General features: G+C 44.0%; 1 protein-coding gene across 1 annotated transcript in view; it reads right to left on the minus strand.

The window, feature by feature from the left end:
- LOXHD1 (lipoxygenase homology PLAT domains 1) overlaps positions 1–21182 on the minus strand; it is a gene marked incomplete at its 5' end in the record, with an annotated part of 327020 nt that overhangs the window by 42680 nt on the left and 263158 nt on the right. Inside the window, 2 exons of the mRNA XM_084628053.1 lie at positions 4590–4767; positions 16402–16519. Of these exons, the coding sequence (XP_084484179.1) occupies positions 4590–4767; positions 16402–16519 (296 nt within the window). The remainder of the gene's footprint in view (positions 1–4589; positions 4768–16401; positions 16520–21182) is intronic.

A 21182-nucleotide genomic window follows, 5' to 3' on the forward strand; every position in this document is an offset into this window, starting at 1 on the left:
TTCACACCGTCAAAGAAACTAACAAAAAACTTCTTCGGTGGAGTTTAGCTCTCCAAGATTTTGATTTCGACATCCAACACATCTCAGGAGCTTCTAACAAAGTGGCTGATGCACTCTCCCGTGAAAGTTTCCCAGAATCAACTGGTTAAAATCGTCCTTGAGATGTGGAAAATATTGTTAGTCTTTATGTACTTGGTAGTATATTTAGAGATGCATGTGTCTTATTAACTCTGTTTTCCTAGAGCTCCAGGAAGAAATCCCAGCCAGTGTTTCACCCTAGCTGAGATTTGGGGGGCGTGTCATAAATATAAAGGGAAGGGTAAACCCCTTTGAAATCCCTCCTGGCCAGGGGAAAGCTCCTCTCACCTGTAAAGGGTTAAGAAGCTAAAGGTAACCTCGCTGGCACCTGACCAAAATGACCAATGAGGAGACAAGATACTTTCAAAAGCTGGGAGGAGGGAGAGAAACAAAGGGTCTGTGTCTGTCTGTAGTCGTCTTGGCCAGGGACAGAACAGGAATGGAGTCTTAGAACTTTTAGTAAGTAATCTAGCTAGGTATGTGTTAGATTATGATTTCTTTAAATGGCTGAGAAAAGAATTGTGCTGAATAGAATAACTATTTCTGTCTGTGTATCTTTTTTGTAACTTAAGGTTTTGCCTAGAGGGGTTCTCTATGTTTTTGAATCTAATTACCCTGTAAGATATCTACCATCCTGATTTTACAGGGGGGATTTCTTTATTTCTATTTACTTCTATTTTTTATTAAAAGTCTTCTTGTAAAACACTGAATGCTTTTTCATTGTTCTCAGATCCAAGGGTTTGGGTCTGTGGTCACCTATGCAAATTGGTGAGGCTTTTTATCCAACATTTCCCAGGAAAGTGGGGGGTGCAAGTGTTGGGAGGATTGTTCATTGTTCTTAAGATCCAAGGGTCTGGGTCTGTAGTCACCTAGGCACATTGGTGAGGCTTTTTACCAAACCTTGTCCAGGAAGTGGGGTGCAAGGTTTTGGGAAGTATTTTGGGGGGAAGGACGCGTCCAAACAGCTCTTCCCCAGTAACCAGTATTAGTTTGGTGGTGGTAGCGGCCAGTCCAAGGATAACGGGTGTAATATTTTGTACCTTGGGGAAGTTTTGACCTAAGCTGGTAAAGATAAGCTTAGGAGGTTTTTCATGCAGGTCCCCACATCTGTACCCTAGAGTTCAGAGTGGGGGAGGAACCTTGACATGGCCCAAAGGAGGACTTAGGGTACATTTAACCCATAATAGACATGCCAGGAATTTTTTTAAAAAAAGGATGCCTCAAGATAGGGCCCTGACATCATAAAATCACCCACATCTTCTTAAAGGGTCACCTATCTTAGGCTGAGCTAGAACCCAAAGACTATATTAGTGTATCCGGATTCCAAGGATCTTAGAACAGGCCCTTGTAAACCTATTATTTCTGCATTCATGCACTGTACCGGTTTCCTATCTGCTTTAGGGAGCAATTCAAGGGGTTGTTTTTAAGGAATATAACCTGGGACCTGGTTGCTTTAGATACCTTCTCTCTTCCTATCTACCTTCATGCTGACAGCTGAAGCACTTCTGACAGCCCCTAGGTCTGGTCTTTGGAAGACTGAAGATCAGGTCATTTGCAGTAGAGGACCCACACTTGCAGGAGGGGTGGTAGAATCATCTCCATTTCTCCGCCACAGTCCAAGTTTGCCAACCTTCAGAGCACAGTAGAAGGCCCATCTATGACTCAAGCATTTTCTTGAGCCTGAGTAACACTGAGGTATTTTAAAGTGTTGGGAAAGGGTGAGCAGTAAGGTGGATGGCAAAAGTGCTACTGCCTAATATAGGTAGCAGAGTTTGTGTTATTGTTTAAATTACTCCAAGGCACCCAGAGGCTGTGGAGATGGATGCAGAAAATAACTCTATAATGAGAAATAAATGGGCCTGATTCTGCTTTTCTTTACACCAGTGAAACTCCATTGAGTCCAGTGAAGTTACTGCTGGTTTGCATCGGTGTGACAGTGGCAGATGCATCATGCTCGATATATCGAACAAGCAATTTATTACCTGGAGAGAAGGGCTTTTCCTGAAGACAAGTGGCAACCACAAAATACATAAGGCGTGGTTCACAATTTGAACCCCTCCCAGATATGTTGGCTAAAGCACAGCAGCATTCCAGTTTTGTGTATAATTTGATCCAAACCAAACTCATTCTCATTTTCATCTGTTCTCTCCCACCAACTGCCGTGGCTCATAATGAAATAAAATGTTTCATCATTCATACCCATCACCCTTCATTCAACATGAAGAGGAGGTGAGTCTGTGGCTGCTGTCATCTCCCATTCCGCTCTCATTTCTATGGTGAGCCAGGGCTGAATTGCAGAAAAAGTTCACACTATGATCATACTGTTTATACCGGATGGAAGGGCAAGCACACCAACTGTCAAGGTTCCTTCCCCACTCTGAACTCTAGGGTACAGATGTGGGGACCTGCCTGAAAGACCCCCTAAGCTTATTTTTACCAGCTTAGGTTAAAACTTCCCCCAGGTACAAACTTTTACCTTTTGTCCTTGAACCTTTATGCTGCCACCACCAAGCATCTAACAAAAATAACAGGGGAAGTGCCCACTTGGAAACATCTCCCCCCCAAAATATCCCCCCAAGTACTACACCCCCTTTCTTGGGAAGGCTTGATAAAAATCCTCACCAATTTGCATAGGTGAACACAGACCCAAACCCTTGGATCTTAAGCACAATGAAAAAGCAATCAGGTTCTTAAAAGAAGAATTTTAATAGAAGAAAAAGTAAAAGAATCACCTCTGTAAAATCAGGATGGTAAATACTTTACAGGGTAATCAGATTCAAAACATAGAGAATCCCTCTAGGCAAAACCTTAAGTTACAAAAAGACACAAAACCAGGAATATACATTCCATTCAGCACAGCGTATTTTATCAGCCATTTAAACAAAACAGAATCTAATGCATATCTAACTAGATTGCTTATTAGCCCTTTACAGGAGTTCTGACCTGCATTCCTGCTCTGGTCCCAGCAAAAACATCACACAAACAGAGCCTTTGTTCCCCCCCACAGCTTTGAAAGTATCTTGTCTCCTCATTGGTCATTTTGGTCAGGTGCCAGCGAGGTTATCCTAGCTTCTTAACCCTTTACAGGTGAAAGGGTTTTTCCTCTGGCCAGGAGGGATTTAAAGGTGTTTACCCTTCTCTTTATATTTAGGACACCAACACATCCTCACTCTTTCTCTTGTTTTTAGTACTCCACAACACGTTTTTACTGTTTTGCAGCCCCACTGGCCCCAGGATATCAGCAAGACAAGGTGGGTGAGGTAATATCTTTTACTGGACCAACTCCTGTTGGTGACAGAAACACATTTTCAAGCTATCCAGAGATCCTCTTCATAAAAGATATACCTCACCCACCTTGTCTCTCTACATGTTTTTAAGGCACGCAGTGGGCAGTGACACAGCAAAACGGTGCGATGTCACGAAGACACCTTGTCGGGGTGATCTTTAGATTCTAAACACAAATCCCTCACATGGTGTAAATTCAGCGCTGGAAAGGGGGAAATAAAAGACTGAGCAATGTTGTAAGATCCAGAGCTAAGTCAGTCAGAAAGTGTGTCTACGAGATAAAGTGTATCTTGGACTGATTTGGCATTCAGTGATTGTGTAAAATGAGTGTAAGATTCACAGAGGAGTTGGAGAGAGGGTCCCATGGAAATAGGCAGTGATCCCAGCAAATGGCATTGCAAGCACATTTTATTGAGATATTTGAAGCTCTGCAGCTTTCTTCTGTCATTAACTGAACTTTTCCAAAGTTTCACAGTCTGGGTCTTACCCTTGGGCTGGCTTTTCATGCTCTTTAAATACTTTGCACTTTCATAGAATCAGAATTGTGGGGTTGGAAGGGACCTCAAGAGGTCATCTAGTCTAGTCCCCTGCACTGAGGGAGAACCAGGTATACCTAGACCATCCCTGTAAGGGTCTCAAAGCATGTTACAAAGGACAGTGAATACCATCAGCCCTGTTTAACAGAGAAATACACCAAGGCACCAAGCAGTTAAGGGAATAACCCAAATCACACAGGAATCAGGATCAGAATCAGGCCCATTTATTTCTCATTATAGAGTTATTTTCTGCATCCATCTCCACAGACTCTGGGTGCCTTTGAGTAGCAAGTCAAGGAATTGAACCCAGATCCCCTGAGCCTTAACCACAAGAACAACCTTCTGCTGTACACAACAGCAGGACCCGATCAAGAAAGGACCAGTGACAGTAGCAATGTGTCTAGCAATTGTTGCCTATTAACTCTTTAAGGGGAAGCAGCTCCAGTCAAATACAGACCCAGAGGCTTAAAATTATATTTGCTGTCTAGCAGGTTTTCTGTTCTCCACTGAATAATGTCAAGTTTCTGTAATAAAGACACTCTTATCCTCCAGGGATTTCAAGGTTCCAGGACTGTAGGACTAAATTCTTCCCTAAGAAATTGCATAATTTCCACTGAAATATGAGATTGTATCTGTAGGTAACATTTGAGCCTTGTGCTAGAAAATCAGAAATAGCCAAAATGACCCTACCTCCAATATCACTGGTTTTAACCTGAAGAGTGTATGTGGTATTCTTCATCATCTGCTCTTCATTTATCACTGCAGGCATCTCGCACACAAGAGCTCCCTTAGCATTTCTGAGCTTGGAGAGCCATTCGCTGTATGTAAACGTGGTCACTTCTTGATTTGACAGGTTCTTCATGATGATCTGGGGAAACGAAGGAATTTCAGCAACGGTTAAAATAAGGGCAGAGATAAGGCTTAGAAGTAGCACTGTGCAGTTGAGAGTGGATAGATTGTTTGGTATAACTCTGGACGCAGACCAGCGCAGAGTCCAACACACATGTATTCAGGTCACCAGCTCCTTCTGAGCAACTTTTACTGGTATCATGATGGCTCCATTGGGATGGGAGAAGTACTGTGTGCTATTCTCGAGCAACCCCTTGTGGCTAATCCTCTCCACAATGCTGGACCTTCGTATGATGGAAAGGCAACGGCCCCCGCAAGAGGCTGTCTGGGGCTGGGCGCGGAGCGGTGAGTCAGAGGAGCCTGGCATGGTGCTACCTGATCGGCATATGGCAGTATTGCCAAACTAGAGAGATTTAAAATAAAGTCAATTGAAAAAGAAAACTATAATAATTTATCTTCAATGTAATATTGCAACCAAAACTGCAAGAATTTATCTTCAATGTAAAATGCAACCAAACCCTGTTCCCAGTACTAGTGATCCTGTGCCCCACACATGCATCCTGGTACCATTGTGAGTAGCATCATATCCTGACCAAAGCTTTCAGGAAAATACCTGGTGCAGGAGCCGCCATGCCTGGATCCACAAAGGGACTCAGGCATTGTGATGCAAAGCATTGCAATGCCTAACTTTTGGGCACCTAGATAAATCACAGCACAACACTGCAATATCCAAATCCTGAGTTCGGTGTCCAGGCTTCCCTATACAATGATTGGGGAGAGGTAAGCACTTTAGACTGCAATCCACAGAAGCCAGCATGGTAGGCAGAGAGCTGCCTATGCTAATGAATGGAAGATGCTGATGAGAGGGGTCTTTCTGAAGCGGCAGCCCTCTCATGGACATAGGAGCCTAAATCCATGCTGGAAGGAGTCACTGATCGCTGCTAGCAATCCCTCTCCTGGAGCATGGCCGCTAAAGTCATTCCTTGTGAGCATGATTTAGGCACCTGCCTCCTTCCACACAAGATGCGCAGGGAAGGAGGTGGTAGTGTCACCCACCTAATAATTTTTTGCACATTGGTTTGAGGACTCACCTTGGGTGAGGGAGACAACAGTTCAATGCTGCCCTCTGCCTGAGGGGGAGAATGGATTTGAACAGGAGTCTCCCACCTCGCAGGAGCATGCTCTACCCACCCTGCTGTGGGCTAGTCTGATGTGTGTGTGGGGGGGGGCTCCCTCAATTTCTCCTCTTGAAGCTTCCAATTCATTTTAATGGCAGTTAGGAGCCTAAGTACCTTTAAGGAGCTGGGCCTCAGTGCCCATGGTTTGAGCCCAATGTTATTCTCATTGCATTTGGATCAGGGTTAGGGTTAGGATTCTAGCTTTGAGGTGGGGCTCTTTTTGTTTGTTTTCTGTTCTTTTTGTTGAGAGCATTGGCTGCTGGCTTGACAATGCCAGTGGGGGAGTGAATTGTGTTTCAACTATTTTTCAGCAAAGCCCCCTGATCCTCTGATGGCAATATTTAAAATGTTTTTACATCTAAATATATTAATAAATGATAGTTGATCCTATTAGGATTTTGACAGGAACTTCAGTATCTCTATAAGAGGGTGGCCTTCTCCTTTAAGGATCAGGAGGCCTGGGGCTAGCCAGTCAGCCCCTCCCCCGCCCCCATGCCCTAGTTAGCTGCCTAACTGTGGTCAGGAGACAGCCTGAAACTCCTGGAACTCAAACAAGGACTAAGAAAAGTCAGTTTGTGGGAGGAGCCACAAGTCTGGGGGCAAGGGGGCAAGCTGGACTCTTGTGGAAGGCTCTGAAAAGTTTCCAAGGAAGTAGCCTGGGAGTCTGGGCTCTACCCAGAGCAGGAAAGATGGAAAGGGAACCCAGAGGGGCTGAGCTTGTGAGAGGGGAAGCAGCTTGAGAGTCAATCACAGAAGATTAGGGTTAGGAGAGACCTCAGGGGGTCATCTAGTCCAACCCCCTGCTCAAAGCAGGACCAACCCCAACTAAATCATCCCAGCCAGGGGTTTGTCAAGCCTGACCTTAAAAACCTCTAAGGATGGAGATTCCACCACCTCCCTAGGTAACCCATTCCAGTGTTTCACCACCCTCCTAGTGAAATAGTTTTACCTACTATCCAACCTAGACCTCCCCACTGCAACTTGAGACCATTGCTCCTTGTTCTGTCATCTGCCACCACTGAGAACAGCCTAGCTCCATCCTCTTTGGAACCCCCCTTCAGGTAGTTGAAGGCTCCTATCAAATCCCCCCTCACTCTTCTCTTCTGCAGACTAAATAAGCCCAGTCCCCTCAGCCTTTCCTCGTAAGTCATGTGCCCCAGCCCCTTAATAATTTCCATTGCCCTCCGCTGGACTCTCTCCAATTTGTCCACATCCTTTCTGTAGTGGGGGGCCAAAACTGGATGCAATACTCCAGATGTGGCCTCACCAGTGCTGAATAGAGGGGAATAATCACTTCCCTCAATCTGCTGGCAATGCTCCTATTAATGCAGCCCAATATGCCATTAGCCTTCTTGGCAACAAGGGCACACTGTTGACACATATCCAGCTTCTCATCCACTGTAACCCCTAGGTCCTTTTCTGCAGAATTGCTGCCTAGCCATTCGGTCCCTAGTCTGTAGGGGTGCATGGGATTCTTCCATCCTAAGTGCAGGACTCTGCACTTGTCCTTGTTGAACCTCATCAGATTTCTTTTGGCCCAATCCTCCAATTTGTCTAGGTCACTCTGGACTCTATCCCTACCTTCCAGCTTATCTACCTCTTCCCCCATCCTAATGTCATCCACGAACTTGCTGAGGGTGCAATCCACGCCATAATCCAGATCATTCATGAAGATGTTGAACAAAACCGGCCTCAGGATCGACCCCTGGGGCACTCCGCTTGATACCGGCTGCCAACTAGACATCAAGCCGTTGATCACGACCCTGTAAGCCTGATGATCTAGCCAGCTTTCTATCTACCTTATAGTCCATTCATCCAATCTAAAGCTTTGCTAAAGTCAAGATATATCACATCCACTGCTTTCCCCTCATCTACAGAGTCAGTTGTCTCATCATAGAAGGCAATCAGATTGCTCAGGCATGACTTTCCCTTGGTGAATCCATGTTGACTGTTCATGATCACCTTCCTCTCCCCAAGTGCTTCAGAATGGGTTCCTTGAGGAATGCTCTATCCCAGAGCAGAGAGACTTAAAGGGAGCTCAGAAGATGGAGTCCAAGGGGAGCAAAAGAACTGCTGCCAACTTCAGCCTGTGTGGAGAAGGCTGAGAGGACCCACTTCAGGGGAGAAAACAGAGCAGGGAGTGCCTGCATTGCCATTATTGGCCAGCAGGGGTCTTATAGGGCAGGCACACCCTGTGACAATCCTTCACTTTTTTTTTTTTAAAAAGGTGTTTCAGGAACAGTGTGTATAAATACAGCCCACTAGTGTGCTGTGTAGTTAAGTGAATGCCATCACTGGCAGGAGCCTTAATCTGCACCCAAGCAATTTTGCAATTTTATTTTGCTCTGAGTGTGATGTTGCACCCCATAATGCTTTATGGAAATATGCTTATGAATGTAAATATGACATAACTGGAAGATGTTTTATGCTACATATGCCATGTAACATATCTCTGCAAAGGTTATGATCTACTGAATATATTCATCCTATTTGTATGCATGTATCATTTTTGTATTCAAAGTTATGAATATTGGCTGTGTACTTGTTTGAATTTAAGTAGCCTTAGTAAGGCATTTGGTCAGCTTCTTTAGAAAGGAATTTGCAAGTTAAGTGCCCAACCAAGGAACACTTAATGGACTATGGATCTTGGAAGACTCCAATCCACATAAGAAGTCTACCTGAGGACATTCAAGGTAGCATGTAAACAAAGGCTGCTGCCTGTAAAAACTGAGTCATGCATGGACTTGTGACTTGCCCATGTGACTCCAAAACTCCATCTTGGAGCTGTATTTTGCATGGGGAGGGGTCTCCACCCACAAGAGAAAGTCTATTTAAGCCCCTGGGAGACCCCTCCATTTCGTCTTCAGCTGGCTCAGGAGATAGCCTCTTCACCCCCAAAGATTACCTGAAAGAGACTGGAACAAAGGATAGTAACCACAGGGGTGGGAGTGATTGCTGGACCCAGACTAGAAGGAGACTAGTCTGTAAAAGAAGCTTACTGGAACATCTCTGAAGGTGAGATTTCATCTGTAATCACTTTCTTACTGTATTAGGCATAGACTTGCATGTTTTATTTTATTTTGTTTGGTAATTCACTTTGTTCTGTCTGTTATTACTTAGAACCACTTAAATCCTACTTTTTGTATTTAATAAAATCACTTTTTACTTATTAATTAACCCAGAGTATGTATTAATATCTGGGGGGGGCAAACAGCTGTGCATATCTCTCTATCAGTGTTATCGAGGGTGAGCAATTTATGAGTGTACCCGGTATAAGCTTTATACAGGGTAAAATGGATTTATTTGGGGTTTGGACCCCATTGGGAGCTGGGCATCCGAGTGTTGGAGACAGGAACACTTCTTAAGCTGTTTTCAGTTAAGCCTGCAGCTGTTGTGGGACGTAGTTCAGACCTGGGTCTGGGTTTGTACAGGCTAGCATGTCTGGCTCAAACTGGCAAGGTTCTGGAGTCCCAAGGTGGCAGGGAAAATAGGTTAGAAGTAGTCTCAGCATATCACCTGGCAGTTCCCAAGGGGTTTTCTGTGATCCAACCTGTCAAACTGAGTACTGTAATGGAGAGGTTTGGTACATCAATAATTTCAATTTACCTCTACCCACATATGCCAGAAGAGTCCAATCTGAACAGCTTCCCTCGGGGGCCTGCAGACTCCCTAATGTACACAAACCAATGCCGGGGGTAATTGTGTTTGTGCTTATACTTTAAAGTGCCCAGCACACAGGTGTAGAAGAATCCATAACGAGATTCTGATTCTGTGATTGTTCTCATCAGGACACTGAAAAAGGAAAGAGAATAACCCCCTCTTCATTGCAAAGGGAGAACACTTGCGGGCTCTGCTTTGAATGAACTGTCTCAAACTCTCATGGAATTTTTATAATATAAAGGAAAACTCTAACCAAACAATGCCAACTCAGACGGTTTATCAGGTATTGGATGCAATGCAAGGAGTGCTTTAAGGCAGCTTCATAGCAGACTGGGCATGGATTATACAATCCCCAATGAATCAAATGCCCAGATTTTAAAGGCCTAACAGTTTCCCTTTCTCCCACTCAGCAAATCCTCATCTCCTCCCATTACTTCCCAACCCTCTACCTCACCTCCCAGAGCCACTGAAATGCTTTACCTTCGCTAGCAGGATCCTTGGAGGGGACTCATCAGTAGGGGATAGGTATAACCATTGAGGCACTAAGTGGAGCTTCCATGTGGCCCAGAACCCTGACAACAGCAGGAGAGTTGTAAAACGTGGCCTCTACTTTTAAGTGCTTTGAATCTTGGGTCTCCTGACTTCAGCCACCCAGGGCCTGATCTCCTGAAGTGCTGAGCACCCGCAATTCCCGTCGGTGATATAGGTGCCCAACATTCTGAAAAATCAGGCCTTCAGCGTCTCAAGGTAGACATCCCAAAATTGTATCACCCCAACTCAGTGGCAAGTTTTGAATTTTTTCCTAAGCTCTTCAGAGCTTTCAACCCCTTACTGCATGGCCCCAGTGCTGCAAACTGCTGTGTGTGCACATAGGGATCTGTTTGCAGAACCGGGGACTAAGTTTGTAAAATGCCATGTTAATGTCTGGGGATATATAAATAACTATGAACAATGATGACTACTGCTCAACATGCTATGCATCAAGATCTTGATCCCATGAATATTTGAAGCCATAATTTTCAATCCATTTTTAAATATTTTAAGTCATACTTTTAAATCCGTTTGCATTTTTAATGCAGTTTGGATCTTAAGTATCAGGTTATTTACCCCACTGAGATTCTGAATGGGGTTGCAACATATCTCAAATAGAGAAAAAGAATTTTGAAGAAAAATACCTTTTCTGCTGGTAAGTTTGGCTATGTACATCTTTAATGACAATTCATGCATTTTCATTGGTATTTGTGCACTTCTATTTCTAGTAAACTAAAAGCAGCATAAATTATGATTAGCGAACTGTTTACAAAAAGACCAAAGAGAATTAAAAAGAACATTTAGTGTTATTTCAACAAAACAAGAAAACTGAGAATGTCCTATGGCTAAATAGAGCAACAAATGGTTAATTATGGGGTTGATAGCTTAATCTAGCTTCTCATTTCACCACAGTTAGTTAGCACTAACTGTGAACCATCTGTCTGAGATTTTAGCAATATCCCCCCATGTATTTCATGATGTGGTTTTAATATGCATTGCTGAGAGAAATGGTTCAGATCAGTTTTCATGTCACACCAAGCTACATACATTTTCAAATTTGGAATACAAATCAGGGCACACAATGGCTCCCTTCTCCCATTTTATGGATCACTCCTGTCCTGGTTCACTTGTTGAGAATGTCATGTTGTACTTTTACCCCAGGAAAAAAGAATCAATAAAGAATGTTCGAAAAATTGCACTACAGTTAATAGAGAAGTCCAGCTTTCTCAGCTTCTTCCCTCTCTCCTGTACTTGTGTACTAAAAAGGAGATGAGGGCAAAATTTTCAAAAGTGCCCAAGTGGTTTAGGACCCTAAACCCGATTTTCAAAAGCATTAAAAAGAATGTAGTGCATTAGTTGTTTGTCTGTCTCTGTGGGATGTCTACACAGGGATAAAATACCTGTGGCATGATGGTGGCTGGCCAAAGTTAGCTGATTCGGGTTCAGAGGGCTTGGGCTGTTGAACTAAAAATCACTGTGTAGACATTCAGGCTTGGGAGGGAGCCCGAATTCTGGGACCCTGCACCCTTGCAGGGTCCCACAGCTCAGGCTCCAGCCTCAGTCCGAATGTCTACCCAGTGATCTTTCAGCCTCGGAGCCCAAGCTTCATGAGCTCAAGTCAGCTGACCTGGGCCAGCAGCGGTTTTTTTAAATCCCTGTGTAAGACATACCTTGTGAGGGCTGTGTGGCTGGGGGTTACCAGGTGAACAGGTCAGGTCAGGTGAGGTCTATTTGTTGCATCTCCATGAGGACCATGTGGCTGGGATTCTTTGATCAGATCTGGTGTTTGAAGTCTCTGATGGGGTAAAGTTAAGCAGCAAGTCTTAGTATATAAGTCAGTTGCCAAGTGAACATTTAAGGAGGAGAACAGGAGTAACCAGGGGAGTTTTGGAGGGAACTGCAATAGGAAGTGTGATTCCTTCTGTTTTAAGTATGGTTCTATGCCAGGTAGTGGATATGAATGACGAGAGAACAACTGCTGTGTTTTGCTTTGGATGTGCTATGTTTTCCTTTCTGCTGGAATATAGTAAAGATTTCTGCTTCATGAAATGCAAGCTGGTGGCCATACTGGAGGACAAAATACATAGTCTGGAAGCACAGGTATCAACAGTGTAGTGTCTGAGAAAACGAAGTCTTTTTGGACAACCAGATTCAGAAATTATCACCACAGATTCCACATGGGGAAGGTTTGCCATTGGAGAGAGTATAAACCAAAGAAGAAGATAGGCAATTTGAGACCAAGAGGGAGGAAAGAGAAACAGGTGGCATTCAATCCAGCTAGTGAGCCAGCTCAGTGAGCCAACTATCAAGGAACTTATCTCTAAAAGAATGGAACAGAATGCTACAGGAGACATACTTGATGGGCGTTCTTGTGATATGGTATGAAGCAATCAGCTACCAAGAGAGATTCTTCAACTGTCCTAAGAAGACAAGCAATCATCATTGGTGACTCCATCAGAGTGGACAGATAATTCAGCAATGGACTTCTTAGTTGGAGCAGCCCGGAGGGTGTTAAATTAACAATCCAAGAGGAGAATGGTAAGGAGGTGAATGTTGTACAAACTCAGCCTTTAATGAACAAATTGAACCAATGTGACAAAGAATGTAAAGAGAAGGAAAATATCAGTTGCTTACATACTGATGCTAGGAGTCTGGGCAATAAACAATTAGAGCTGGAAATTCTCACTGAGAAGAAATGTGATATAATTGGTATTGGTATTGCTGAAACCTTGTGGGACACATTATTAGAGTGTTAAAATCATTACATTGTTACAACCTGTTTAGGAAGGAACAGAGTGGGTGAAAGAGCTGGCACTCTGCATTACAGATACCATTAACTTTTTTATAGTTATTGATATCTCAGAACCACTGGGTCTTGAATGCATATAAATCAATGCTCTAGCTAACAAACCCAGGGGAAGGTACTGGTGGGGGTCTGTTACAGACCACCAAATCAAACTAGAGAACAGTATGCATTACTCCTTAAGCACCTCTCTGTAAGGTGTACGGAAATAAAAGTTATGTTTTCACATCCTCAATTTGAAAATATGTTGTAGGTCTCATGCAGCCAATAGTAAAACTTAGTATTTAAGTCTTAGTGTTTCTAAAAATTATAGTTGGTAATTTTCTAACACAAAATGCACCCAACATAAGATGACTCTATTTCGGACCTCGCTCATGTGCATAAAGATGAATTAATCACCCCAGTGGGTGGTTGCTTAGGGACCAGTGATCATGACCTAATTGTGTCTAATGTGGGCAAAAAGAAGACAGTCCCAAGCAGCAGTTCTTCAAAAGGGTTAATTTCCCCAAACTGAGGAAAACGAACAAAATTGATTGGGAGGAAATTTTAGACAGAAAAATGTGAATGAAAATTGGGAGTTGTTTAGGAGGAGGGTATTAGACAGCTAAAATGCCAAATTCTGCAGTCAAGAAAGAGGACACTTTGAGTAAAAGCCCATCCTCGTTAAGTGGTGAAGGCAGAAATTAGAAAAAAATTCGGAATACATAACAAATAGAAAAAATGGGGGATAGAGTAGATAGCAATGAATATAAATTATAAGTTAATATGCACAAAAATTGATAAGGGAAGCTAAAGTCACCATGGAAAAAATCCATGGCTAGTAGGGCAAAGGAAAATAAAATGGAGCTGTTTTTTTAAAAGTATATTAGGAGCAAAAGAAACCCTAACAAAAATATAGGACCATTACTAAAAGGAGATGGAAAACTTGTTAATAATGATGTTGAAAAGGTAGAAATGTTTAATAAATATTTCTGTTCTGTATTTGGAAAGAAGCAGGTTGATGTACTTGTATCACATGATGAAAATGAAATACTTTCCAATCCATTAGTAACGAAGGATTATTAATTTAATTGGGAGTTAGGCACCTCATCTGCTTAGGCACTTTTGAATATCTCATTAGGCAGCTGTCTGCATCTTGAGATGCCTAAATACCTTTGGAAATCTGGCCCTTAGAAACCTACGGCTCTTAGAAACATAACCTTAGAAAGCTAAGTCTCATTGAAAATTTCACCCAAACACTCTCTTCCCCTTAAAGATTGAAAGGAAAACTTCAGAATATATGAGCTTGACATGCTTTGGGGAAAGTGTAGAGAGAGCGTAAGAACTCTGCCCTTACTGAATCTGCCAATTGACAAATGAGGCTCACTCAGAGTAACAGAAATGACCCTGCAATAAAAACTGTTACATTTGGGTTCAAATGTAGAGCAACTTTCCTGTGTCCTGAAATAATGACCATGGGGCTACAAACAAGAAAATTAGGTCAGAGGAAGAAGCAGTCTGGAGTCTCAGAGGGCATGCCCACACTACAGACTTAAGTCAACCTATGTTAGGTTGATTTACCGTGGTGGCTGATGTCCACACTACCCTCCTTCTGTCGGTGGTGCCTGTCCTCACCAGGAGTGCTTCCACTGACTGAAGAGGGGCAGTGTGGGGCGGCTGAGAGCCAGGGCCCCGTTCCCTGAGAGGAGTGGGGAGGCAGCTGCCTGGGCTTCTCATCTCCCTGTTTCCCACCAGAAGCGGGGGCCAGCTGCCCAGGCTTCTCACCTCCCCATTTCCCACTGGGAAACAGGGGCCAGCCATCTGGGCTTCTCATCTCCCCGCTGGGAGAGGGGGCAACTGCCCAGGCTTCTTGGCTCCCTGAGTGGGGAGCTAGGGCAGGTGCAGCCTGCCTGGGAGTGGGGAGCCGGGTGCGCACAGCCTGGCAGGGAGCCGGGGGCTGCTGGGCTCTAGCTGCCCAACTTTCTTGTCAGTTTCACAACTCCAGCATGGAGCCCTGAAATTGACAGGACAGCCAAGAGCCTACCTAAGTAGTGCAGTGTCTACACTGTGTCATCCTAAGTACGTCGGCATAAGCCCTACACCTCTCGTGGAGGTGGAGTTATTATGTTGCTGTAGTAGGGCACTTACATCAGCGCGACGAGGCTGTAGTGTTTACATTGACATAAGTAGGTCACCGTAACCTGCCCTACATCGACCTGTGTAGTGTAGACCAGACCTCACAGACCTTTCAAGAGCTGAACTAGAAAACAATACAAAAAACAGCCAAACCTAGAAACAGTTCTGCTGCTGAAGAGATATACAGCAACCCCTAAATGTGACTTGTCACAAATTCATCTCCTGGGGAAAATTATCTGGATTCTAAGTATCTCAATTTTGGCTTTACTTGTCGCTGGCATGCTAAGATAAGGGTGTAGATTCATGGCAGCTGAGTAGCACACCTCTAGCATCTGCAGCCTACACAGGGCAGAGGCAAGCAGAATGCCTTAGTCCATGCTGAATGGGGAATACCTTCGAATGCTCCTGACACTGCCTTAGGAAGAAGCAGCATGTGCCCCCCTAAGTATCTGCTGTCTGTGATACATATGGTGATGGCCTTTGCTACATCCCATACCTGGAAACCCCACTGCAGTGCTGCCCCATATGCTTCTTGATCCCTCTTCCCAGCGCAGCCAGATTATTGGTTCCATTGGAAACACAAGAGAGAAAATAATCCATAGTTGCCATACGAAAAAAGAAAAAAAATTGCGTGGGGGATGGGAGATGCATTCCAGTTTTACAGGATTTACAGTTGCCCAGAACTGTCTTTTTATAATGCACCAGCCAGCTCAGCTGGTACTATGTACCCACACTTGCTAGTGAATGATCATTTCTTCAATGCACACACAGCAGCTCAGTTTTTCTAGATGCTCTCACTACATCATACAGTCCATAACATATTCCAGGTGCACTGGCACTGAGCCAGCGTTCTTTCCTAGTAAGGAAGACAGACGTTTAACAGCAGAGACTCCATTTGGGGAAAGTTATACATTGCATTTTTTCCCCTCCCGCACCCTCCAATCTCCTTGGTCTCAGATTCTGCCGGGATAAGAATTCAGAAACTGAAAGGAAAGAAACACTACAAGACTGTTAGGTTTCAGAGTAGCAGCCATGTTAGTCTGTATTCACAAAAAGAACAGGAGTACTTGTGGCACCTTAGAGACTAACCAATTTATTTGAGCATAAGCTTTCGTGAGCTACAGTTCACTTGCATCTGATGAAGTGAGCTGTAGCTCACGAAAGCTTATGCTCAAATAAATTGGTTAGTCTCTAAGGTGCCACAAGTACTCCTGTTCTTTTTACAAGAATGTTAATTATGGTGTGAATGAGAAAGGCAACTATTCCTACTCACAGCTTGGTCCCTTTCTGCTCTCCCGCCACTAGGGCTTGGGGCCTCGATAAAACAGAGTTCAGATTTGTGTACTGCATGAAGTAACCATGTTACCTTTTCCAGGAACCAGTCTGGACGTGTCCCCTTCCCATCAGTCCGGATCCTCATCTTCCTGAGTGGTGCAATATCTGCAATCTCCATGATAAAAGTGTCCTCCTGACCTCTCTCGAATCTGGAGAAATTAAAAGGTCACGCAGGTTTTGTATTATCTGGCTTGGTTTCTTGTGCTGATGCATTCACCATGCTCTGTGCATACTACAACTCAAACCAGGCCAGCAACCTCAGTAAAAATGGTTGTAAACCACCTGTTCTATGTGCACTGTTCTGGACTTGAGTTTCCCAGTCTGGTTATTGCATGCTAGCACGGTTCTGGCAAGCTTCCCCTGCCCAGTTGGGAGAGAGATTCTTTTTCCCTGAGAATTAAGCCAATACAAACCCCACTGTAGGTTGCCCAAGCTAATCTACAGCACGGCTCATTACTCTGGTTGTAACACAGATATAACTACGTTTATACCGTGCACATGCAAATTGTGTTGCTAGTAGAGATGGGGCAAAACTACAAACCTCATCTACATATCCCCAAACTTTTTGAGAGATTGAATCTGGAATTGAGGTTTGCAGATTGAAGCCATCTCCTGTTACACCTGGGACAGGCTAGTGTTTGGAAACTCGGCCTCAAGCCAGGGGTTGTATTCTGTCATGCTGTTGCACTATGCGGAGAAGAGAGTAGAGGGAACATTGGCCTTTGCTGCTGAGGAGCAACCAGGGGAAAAAGGGCCAACTGATGGGCTGGAATGTGCATCTTGAATGATGTAGTACGTTGGTTAAGTGTGTGTCTAGTTCACCAGCTGCTTAGTATCTATGCTTACAGTGAGAAATCCTGGACCCATTGAAGTCAACAGGAGTTTAACCTTTGATTCCAGAGGGGCCACTGTTCACCTATAGTGAGAAGCATGTGTTATTGCAGGCTGTCTACAGTCAATGCATCCCCCAGGCCCACCCTGTAATATCCCACACAGGCTGGCAGGATTGCTATAGACCTACAAGAAAATAGCCAACTACTAATCACTAGCTAGCAGGGCAGTTGGAGATAGGAATATTTGCATAAACTATTCCCCAAATCAACAGTGGAACGACCAGCCATCACTCTGGCTCCTCTGCTTATGTGTGATATGGTCTTCCCATTTGTCCATCATTTAAAAGTTGTGAACATGAGGTTTTTTAGGGAACAGGGCATGTGTCTTCTCATGTGTTTGGACACAGCTTTGTACACTGCACTACTACAGCCTAGATAATAAATAGTAATGGTACCCCATTCCTGGCAGTGGGCTGTATCTGCTACCAGTTGTGAAACTCTGTGATATGAGGGAAACGTTTCTTTCCAGCCTCTGGTCAGATTACACCCTATAGAGTAAATCTGATTATCCTTGAGCCATTATCTCAGCCTGCATAGCTGCAGATGCTACCAATAGTTTTGGCATGAGCTGCAAAATTTTCATCCAGACTTTAAATTCCCCAGATTTACAGAGGCATCAGGTGTGGGGTTTTGACTCAGGTACATTTCTAGGAATTAATGATTAAATTTACCTCACCCTCACCCTCATGAAAACTTGTGCTAAGTTCTTTGCCTCAGTTCCTTTCTGTGGTAGTGAATTCCAAGGTTCACTATACACTGTGGAAAATAATATTTCCTTTCATGATATAAGTGGATTGATTCTCCAGTTTCTAACTTTATAAGACAAAATGAAAAGGAGCAAACCATCACTTTTCATTACGGACACCTTTGTTTGTAAAGCTTTATGCCCCATCACACTTTTGTCCTTTCCAGGCTAAATAACTCTAGTCTAAGCAGTCTCCCATCAACCCGTTCTTTCAACCTCCTGTCATCAGTCAATATCCTGTTCAGAATTTGTAGGTTTCATATCCAACCCATTACTCACAAGAACTCATTACACTATAGGGAAACAATCGCCCTAAGGAAATGGACTGGAGGACCTAATTGGTCTTTTCTATCCCTAATTTATATGAGCATGAACATAAGAATTGTAAATCTGAATAAAAACTGGGGGCGGGGGCAGGGAAGGAATACTGGAGGAGATAAAGTATTTGGCAAAATGTCTTCTTCAGGACACTGAACCATTTGTCTGCAGGATTTCATTAAGCTTTCCTATCCATGCCTCCACTAAAAAATGTTTCTATTGTCTTGAGGTCTGGGCAATAAACAGTAATGTAACTAAAATCGCCTTAAATCTGTGACAGGTTAGAGAGTTGTTTCTTTGTAAGGTGGCGAGCTCCTGTCAGTGAGCTGGTACTGGATGGCCCCAATAAAGATGAAGTGTCTCTTTTAACAATTTTGTATTCAGTGCCTTCTACTCCCCCTCTCTCTGTCCAGTTGTGTGATGATTACAGATGTTTCCGTATGGGACTTGAATCAATGGAAGTTTGTGTTGTGAATTGCTGGGCTGAGAGACAACAGGAATTACAAGTAAACAGGCAGTGTGCACATTGTGTAAAGTTCCCGTCTGATGAGGGTGTAAAGGACAGCCATGCCAATGCAAGTAATGGGCAGGTTACAATCAATCTTGGGTCAGGAATGAGGGCCTGCAGTTGGGCCTGGAGCAGCTAGTTAACCCCTAATTAGCTGGATGGTCTGACTGGCTGAGTGGCATTGCCAGGACTGCTCTAAAGACCACTAGTAGCACTCAGCCAGGGGATGCTCACTGTGTATGCCCACAGCGTCAATCGCTCCATACCTGCCTTGTTCTCAGCCTTGCGCCAGCCTTGCTCCTATCCTGCTCCAGTCCACTCCAGCCCTACTTGGTTTCTGACTCCTTTTTCCTGACCCTCAGCTCTGGCTCCTGGATCTCGACTCTAGCGCTAGGCTGGACAGCGGCTGCTCCAAGCACTAGGCTTGACTGCCCATGCCCTGGTCTGTGACATCTTGTGGGAGAGCTACAGTATGTGCAAACCTGCTTTATATATTGCACACATTAGCCGTTATTCCTTAGGTGTCACTCGCTGGCCATGTACTTTCGTTGCTGCTTCTGTTGCTTTTCACTATGTTTTGTGGGGCCCTGTCACAGCACACAATGTAGTATGTTGTGGTAAGGTCTCTTTAAAATTAGTCATAGAAGCTCTGTGGGCCTCCCTCAGTAGTTACAGTAATGTAAGTTATTTCCCGGCTTATTCAGTCAACGGGGGGAGTTTGGGATATCTACAGCTATCTTGAAGGACTCCTCTCCAGTGCCTGGGAGTCTCTCCCCATCCCTCATAGGCATTTTCAGCTGACACGGGACTGGTTTTGTTTCTTAAACAAGAAAAACAACAGTCCATCCCCCTCCCTGACCTGCTGGGGTTGCACATTGGGCTTAAAACACTGGAAGACAGACCCACAAAAGTGTAGGGAGCTACAAAGGGCAGCAGGCGGGGGAAGGTCATCTCTCTGGTGCTCTTAGGTTAAAAGCACCTGAGCATGCCTGGAAATAAACTGTCTTCTGCATGTCTCTGTCTGGATCCAAAAGCGATGGCATTCTGTAGCCTGCATGGCTCAGAAGGGAGCGTATCCACTCTGCTGGGTTGGGTCCTTTGAAGATGATGAAGAGATTTTAGGCAGAGGTAAATGCGATCTACCTTTCCAAAACAAAACAACAGCACCCTTCTCGTTACATAACGAAACACAGGAAGGCATCAAGGTCCTTTGAATATACTTGCCCATGTAACTATTCCTTACTGCCACCTGAAAATATACCATCTCTTCATCATCCTGGCCACAGAGCTCTTATTTTCAGTAGTACTAGTCAGTGTGCTATACACAGAACCAGAACTCAGTCAGTTAACATGCTACCAGGCTGTGGTCAAAGGTCTGGTGTCCCCTACAGCAAACTGGATCTAATTCTGTGGCTAGATCCTTGGATCCTGCAGCTTTCTGGTGTGGCAGCCTGGAAACGCTGTGGCAGCTTCGTATAAATATTAAAAATGGAGGGGTTTATTTAACTAAAATTGAAATGGAATTTTACAATCATTGCTGTCATCCCTGTGATATTCATTCCATGCTGTCCTCACATTTTGATAAGGTACAACTGGATGGCAGAAGATATCAGCGAGGATGCTGGTGGTTTTGGCAGATGAGTAAGGGTCAGTTTGAGCTTTTGGCATCTGGGAAGGTGATGGAGTCAGATTAGGATGATAAGGTACATATTTTAGCTGTGTCTGTGAAAGTGATCATCAGTGAAGTAATTACAAAGGTTATCTTGAGGCTACAGAGTACCTCCCCTTGGTATGGGTGGGTCAGTCCACATGGCTCTGTCAGCAGAATTACAGTGTCAGTTTACATTCAATCCGTGTTTTTTACATTTTCTTCACAACTATGAAAGATAAATTTATAAAATCCCCAAATCTTAGATTCTCCTGCAAAGGTGGATTCCACATCAGATACTGCTCCTATGATACCATGGAATATATAGGACCCTGGCTGTAGCTGACACAAGACTTTAGATGCCCCCTGACTTAAGCAATCGTTCTGTTCCGGAAAGCCTTGCGTAACTTGAATTTTGCAGAAGTCGGAAATGTATACCTGTACGTTACGCAAAAATTTCTGCAACTCGAAAATCCTATTTCTGGTTTATGGAACTTTTTCCATTAATGCGAATTTGCATAAGTAGGGTCTTATGTAACCCGGGGAGCATCTGTATTCACAATTTTCCTTATAATGTCTAGTTTTAAGACTGCATAGAAACAGGCTAAACTCCAAGATTTGTGCAAATGCCCAAGGATGATATATCACTTGTTGCACAGTATATTTCTTCCCACTGCGCTGTTAAGTCCGATACCACAAC

This window comes from Lepidochelys olivacea (assembly GCF_965140295.1).
Source record: "Lepidochelys olivacea isolate rLepOli2 genome assembly, chromosome: 5".
NCBI classification, from domain to species: domain Eukaryota; kingdom Metazoa; phylum Chordata; order Testudines; family Cheloniidae; genus Lepidochelys; species Lepidochelys olivacea.